Consider the following 6,343-nt stretch of genomic DNA (forward strand, 5'->3'; position numbering starts at 1 on the left):
CTGTATATTACAAGAAACTGGAATAAGCAATATCCATTACATGAATAGACATTATTAATATAAAGTCTCTATCAAAGTGGCAACACTAGTAAAACAAAAGCAGAGTGTGTTAACCATAAGCTAAGTACCAGCCAATATTACCACTTTGCTTGACAGAGCCGTCTCCAACAGCACGCACCCACCTCTCGAGAAGGCCCACCATCTCAGCTTTCCAAGCTCGCTCACCTGTGTCTCTCCTCCAGGAATCAATTTCCTTCCCACTTTCTCCACCCTCTTCAGATCCCTTAAGCATCCTTCATTACTTTCTCTAAACTACCAGACTCATATCTGCAGCCCAATTGGCCAGGAACCTCTCCAAACGCACGTATTTCCTGCATTCTCCTGTGTCTGCTTTTAAAAATTGCTACCACCAGACAAATGCAATCTTAACAAAATTGGGATTACAAAGCCAGTTTCTTGTTTCATGTAATGTTACAGCAGTGAAAGATTGAGGGAGAGAAAAGGAGAGAAGCAGGAGTGTATCTGGGTGAAGAAGCGTGGCTCAGTGGCTATACAGGGAGACGCAGAGATTCCACAGAGCTGGGCTTGCCCACCTGTCGACCCCACTTTCCCCATGTGCTCGCCGCGGGATGACAACCACAACACTCCAGAACCACCCCCCTCCGAAAGAGGGCGGGGTTACGCTTTCAGCCAATCAGGACCCGCGAGCCCCGGGTGTCCAACCTATGGGGTGGCTGTGGCCGTGCAGGGGGAGGACGTGGGGTGGTCTGGGAGGGGCCGCGTCCGTGGGAGGCTCGCACGTGTCGGATCCGGAGAGGCGGGGAGGCGGCCGGCGTCCAGCGGCCGAGGCGCGGGCTCTGCACCCTGGCAGCAGCCGAGTCCGGCTGCCCCAGTGCCTCCTTTACCTCGCGCTGGGCCAGGCAGGGCGCGCTCCCGCCGACGAAGACCTGTCCAAGGTGTCCGAGATCCCCGCGAGAGGGGACAGTCACAAATAACAATAGTACCCAACGCAGACTAGGCGGGGAGGAAAGTTTTCGGCCCGCAGCAGAGCGGAGTCCGCCAAGGCTGGAGGAGAAGGGATGCAGAGCGGGAGGGTGAAAACCTGAAAGAAGAGGGCAGCGGGAGCACTGTGTGGGCAGGACCGGGTCCCGGGGGCGACGCCCGCCGGGGGAGACGGGTGCGGGGTGCGCTGTCCAAGGTGCAGGGGAGGTGACTGGCGCGTGGCGGGCGCGGAGCCCGGAGCCGACACTGGCTGGCGGGCGGAGGGGAGAGCGGGGAACAGCTGTCTGGGGCGCTGGGCACCCCCGGGCTCGTAAAAGTGAGGGAGCTTGAGACGGGGCACGGCGGGGAAGGGCGTGGGGGCTGCATCGAAGCTCCCACGCGTCCGCGAACCCCTCCTTACCGGCCTCACCTCTAGCTCCACTCCCCTCCCCCCTCGCCCACTCCCCTCTCAGTCTAGATCCAGGTGCCGTGGCGGGGGCGAGACCAGAGGACCCCGGCTCGGAGCCCGGACGCCCCAGGGATGCTGCAGGCCACGGAGCTGCTTACCTGGGGCCGCCGTATGGGGAGCGGAGGCAACCCGCTGCGCGGACTGGGGCGCCGGGCGCGGCGCGGCTCCTCCTAGCCTCGGCGTCCTCCTCCTTCTTTGCTTCTCCCGGACTCTGTCCCGGGCACGGAGCTGGGAGACGCGGCCGGGCTGCAGTCGCCGTTCCCTCTGCCTCCGCCGCCGCCGCCGCTGCAGCAGACAGAGGACGCCCCGTGGCGGCTGGAAGCCTGTGTGAGTAGCGGCGCCCGGGAGAGCGGGGATCTGCTGAGGGGCGCTGGAGACTCCGCGGCTGGAGGCGCGCGGGCGTGCGCACGCGCGCCTGCGAGTGTGAGTGTATGGGTGCGCGCGCGCCCACGGGGTGGGGGAGTCGCGAGGGGAGGGGGAGAGAGGCCGAGAGATGCTCGTAGGGACCGAGGCAAAATTCTACGCCCCCGGAAATCCGTAAACGCGGGGAAGGAGGATCGAACGCGCGTCTTGCTTGGAGAAGCTGCCCACGGGGCGGCAGCAGAGGAGGAGTGGAAGTCAGCGAGGCGCGCTAGGGCTCCGGATCCCAGCCCGGCAGAGCCGAGCGGAGCGCGCGGCCACCGATGCAGCAGAGGCGGCGCCCGCAGCCCACGGTCGCGCTACCCCCTCTCGGGAGGGGCCGAGGCCGCTCGCTCCCGCCACCGCCGCCGCGGTCCGGACTGCTCTACTGGGAGCGGGGGAACCGAGAGAGGGACCGCACGGTTGCTACGGCGACCTTGGAGGCGCCGGGCCCGCTGAAAGGCCAAGAGGAGAACCCGGGCGCACGTGGCCGACTCCAGGCTGGAGCGGGCGTGTTCCAGGGTTGTGGGCTTGGGGTAGACGGTGGAATTGGGCCACGTGGCCTGGGCAGATGATGCGGGGTGTGCGGCCCAGAGTGGCTCGGCCGGGGTGCGGTCAGCATTCAGGTTGGTAAGGGTGAGGGGATCCTAACCCCAGGTGACATGTTGCCTTTTTTTCCTCCTTGGAGGCTACTTTTTCTCAAAGTTATGCACTTCCCAGATAAGAGTGCCGGCCTCCTCTTTGTTAGGATTCAACTTAGCTGTGCAGGCATCTAAGCAGTGCCTCCTTAAAGTCAGAACCGCTCCCACCACCGCCCCCCACACACCCACATCCCCCGCTCCTCCATCCCAACTACATTGTAATACTTTAGAAATAAATGTTTAAAGCACATTTACATTCTCTGCCTCTTAAAAGATATATTGTCCTAGTAGTATACTTTTCCTTGCTTATTTTAAATTCTGAGTGGGATTTTATTCACACAAGCATTTCTTCAAGGGTCGTAAGGTCTGGGTAATACTTGAAATACCCTTTCTGGCAGGAATCCTCTGGGCAGGGATTGTGTTTTGCACACTGGCATGTCCTCCAGTGCTTAGCGTAGTACTCTGTACTTTGTGAGTTCCCTGTAAATGTTGAATGAATGACATTGTTTTCTAGCTTCACGTAACCTGAAGGCAAAGACTTGGATGCTGGGAAAGTCAATACCACCCCCACAAGGCTTGCTTGATTTTAACTTATGCCATTTCCCTGTGTGTGGCTATTTTCCCCCCTGGCGGTCAGAACCCTAGTACAAAGAGAGAAAATAATACTTATCCATTGTGCACCCTTAACAAAGGATGCATGTAGAAGCACTCTGCAGGGACCCCAGTGGGATCCCCTGGGTGTGAGGGGGCCAAGCTCAGAACCTAACCTCTCAAAATGTGAAAGTCAGTGTTCATGAGCAGTTTATACTGTCCCTTCTAGAGCAGAAGGATGGGGAAAAGAGTTTTAAGAGAAATACACTTTTGTTTTGTTTTGTTTTGTTTTTTGAGACGGAACCTCGCTCTGTCACCCAGGCTGGAGTGCAGTGGTGTGATCTTGGGTCACTGCAACCTCTGCCTCCCGAGTTCAAGCGAATTCTCCTGCCTCAGCCTCCTAGTAGCTGGGATTACAGGCACCGGCCACCACGCCCGGCTAATTTTTTTTTTTTTTTAGTTTTTAGTAGAGACAGAGTTTCACCATGTTTTCCAGACTGGTCTCCAACTCCTGACCTCAAGTGATCCGCCTGCCTCGGCCTCCCAAAGTGCTGGGATTACAGGCATGAGCCATCGCGCCAGGTCAGAAATACACATTTCTAATAGTTTATCAGGTACGCATTTTTCTCCTGTAAAGAGTAGTGTTCATGGACACTGACCCATACATGCAGGGTCACCCCAGACTGCTAATTCTGCTGTCTGGTGTAGCACCAAGTCCACATCCTTCAACCTCAGTATTTCTACAATCATCGTCTTAGAAGCAGAAGTCTTCAATTTTGCATTCCATGCTAAATTTCAATTCCTTTGAACTCAGGCTCGCCTATGAGCTGCTTCTCTCTCCACTCATGATACCACAGCTGTGAAATATAACTGAAATAAAGTGAAAACTAAAATGGATTTATTTGGGTGCCATGTGTTCTCTAGTGGAGGTCCCTTTAACTGATTTATCTATCTTCACTCAATTGACAATCTTCTTAGAAGACATTTGTTGTGATATTGGAGCTTTTTTATTAGGTTGAAACCTTAGATACTTAAATTTTTCACTTGCAAGGAAGCTCTAAAACTTGCAAAAGAAGCAGAAAAACTCTGATACAGAAAATAGACCTTTGACAGCCAACCTATAGAATGGGTATGAGTCAGAATTTTCCAAAACAATTTTAAAGCTTCATTTTCCTTAGAAAGTTGCTTTTAGGGTTTTGTTGGGCTCAGAAACTGATACTGGAAAATATGGCACTTTGACATGCTGGACTGAAGAAGCAGCCTCAAAGTCTCTCTGACCCTCTGTCTGCCTCCTGTCTCTCAGTCTTCTGTCTCACCCAAAGCACAGGATGAAATTGTTCTCTGAAGGTCTTTCATCTGCCTAGAAAACAGATCTGCCAAAGAAGAACGCACTTGCCTTCCCTGAGTTTTTATTAATCTAACTCACATCACAGGAAGAAAGATTGAAGCCTGTCAACACAACTGGACATACTTTTGTCCCACTGCTCTGAGGAACCAACAGACTTTATCCCAGGCCATTGTATGTTCACCAAGCTCATTGAATTCCACTAAAAATTTTTTACTATCCCCCTTAAAATCATCCACATTTCACTTTCTATTCTTCCCCTATGAAGAAGGGTACATGAGCATCTGTGTACCCCACTGGGTTATTGGGCAATCATTCTCCTGCAATTCCCTTGGATTATGCACATGAATATAAGTTTTGTATGTCTTTTCTCCTATTAATCTGCTTTTTGCGAGGTGATTTTCAGTGAACCTTCAGAAGGTTGAAATCCCTACAGTTTCAACAGCTTCCCAAGTGCTTGTTTTACTTGGTAGGTGGAAAAATGTTAATTAAGCTGTAATTTCTCTGATGACCACCAAAGGGGACAGTCTTGTCTTTGTAAAAATAAATATACTTATAAGAAGCCAGCATTTAAAAATAAGAATATAGGCATATCGCAATCTTAATGTATGTTAACTTAAAAATAATGTATGTTAAATACGTTAATGTACGTTAAAAGGTAAACAATAGAAAGAAAGAATAACATAGATATATAGTATTTCTGACCAACTTAAACATAAAAGTTTGGAGGAGCAACTAGGGTTATATGCTATCAACCCCATAGCTCCTTCTGCTACTTAAGTACTAGGTAATAATAAAATGTACAGCTGAGAGGTTCATTTTTATATGTTATTATCAGCCGGATTTAAAATCAATAGCATATTTGTAAAAGTTCTATTTTTCTTCCTAAAGGGAATGTTCCTTAACATAACTGCTTTTTTCAGTTTGCAGCACTGCAGTAAACTAGTCAATCATTAACTTAAAAACACAGGATGGTGAAGGTGTGGGGCCTGTGGAGAAACACTCTAAATTTATTTGATCACAACTGTTTTGTCAGTCTAAATAAAAAAAAAAAAGCTTTCTACCTTTAAAGACTGATACATTTAGACTGTGAGATATACCGTGAATTTCAAAGTCAACTCCTCATGCTAGGAGCCCATTGCCCCAAATCCTTTGAAGTGAGAAGGCAGGGACCGTTAGCTGAAATGCTGTTGATTTTAGTGGCTATGAGCACGCATAAGGATACAGGTAATTTCCCTCATAATTAGGTCCCAGATCACTTAGTCCATTAGAGTTTTAAATAATAAAAAAACACCTTGACCTGCACCTGGAAAGAAAGTACGAACTCAGTCCAGAGTATAGTACAGGAACAAGAAGCAGCCTCAAGTCATCCTGTGTGTATCCATGTCTTTAAACATTGCCTTATTCCACATACTATTTAGGAAAACTCAATTCTGACTGGAGATCAGACATCTTTAGAAAGGTAAAAAAATCAGAGAAAAAAATGTTATAGTTTATACTAAGCAAAAGAAGACCAGTTTTCTTTCTTAGTCATCATTCCTGACATTTGGGGTGCAGGTAGATATATTTGGTATCAGTGGTTCCAACAGTTTATGGAGCTATATATTTCCAAGAAACCGAAGAAAGCTATGGATCCTTTCTTCAGGAAAATGAACATATTAATGTATAAAAAATGTTTAAATAAAATTTCAGGGAGTTAAGGGAACTTCCTCTGAAGCTCACATTAAAAACTACTGCCTAATTTAGATTCATTGCACCATGACATTTTATGGCTAAAGGGAAAAGAATTGGTAGATTTACTAATCTCACTTCTATTTTTAATCTAATAATTTATTTGATTGTCAACACCAAGAAGATGCATAAGCAAATCAGTAAATCGAACAAGTATTTATTGAGTACCTACCTCATAATCAGTTG

General features: G+C 49.2%; 1 protein-coding gene across 1 annotated transcript; it reads right to left on the minus strand.

Moving 5' to 3' along the window:
• Positions 1-525: 525 nt before the first annotated feature.
• LOC131383367 (uncharacterized) lies at positions 526-3,831 on the minus strand. Its single transcript, XM_058438161.1, has 4 exons — positions 3,741-3,831; positions 2,831-3,015; positions 1,549-1,969; positions 526-1,102 (listed from the first exon to the last, which is right to left on the minus strand). The coding sequence occupies exons 1-4, from the start codon at positions 3,829-3,831 to the stop codon at positions 687-689; spliced, it is 1,113 nt and encodes a 370-aa protein (XP_058294144.1). The 3' UTR covers positions 526-686.
• Between the last annotated feature and the right edge of the window lie 2,512 nt (positions 3,832-6,343).

Source organism: Hylobates moloch, unplaced genomic scaffold (genome assembly GCF_009828535.3).
Source record: "Hylobates moloch isolate HMO894 unplaced genomic scaffold, HMol_V3 SCAFFOLD_4, whole genome shotgun sequence".
Classification (NCBI taxonomy): domain Eukaryota; kingdom Metazoa; phylum Chordata; class Mammalia; order Primates; family Hylobatidae; genus Hylobates; species Hylobates moloch.

Coding starts and splice junctions, on each gene's coding strand:
- LOC131383367 (XM_058438161.1), bottom strand. CDS start 3,831: ATGATTGTAGAAATACTGAGGTTGAAGGATGTGGACTTGGTGCTACAC. Junction 1,970..2,830: donor CGACCCTTGAAGAAATGCTT/GTGTGAATAAAA, acceptor CCGGGGGCGTAG/AATTTTGCCTCGGTCCCTAC. Junction 1,103..1,548: donor TCCCCATACGGCGGCCCCAG/GTAAGCAGCTCC, acceptor CTCTTCTTTCAG/GTTTTCACCCTCCCGCTCTG.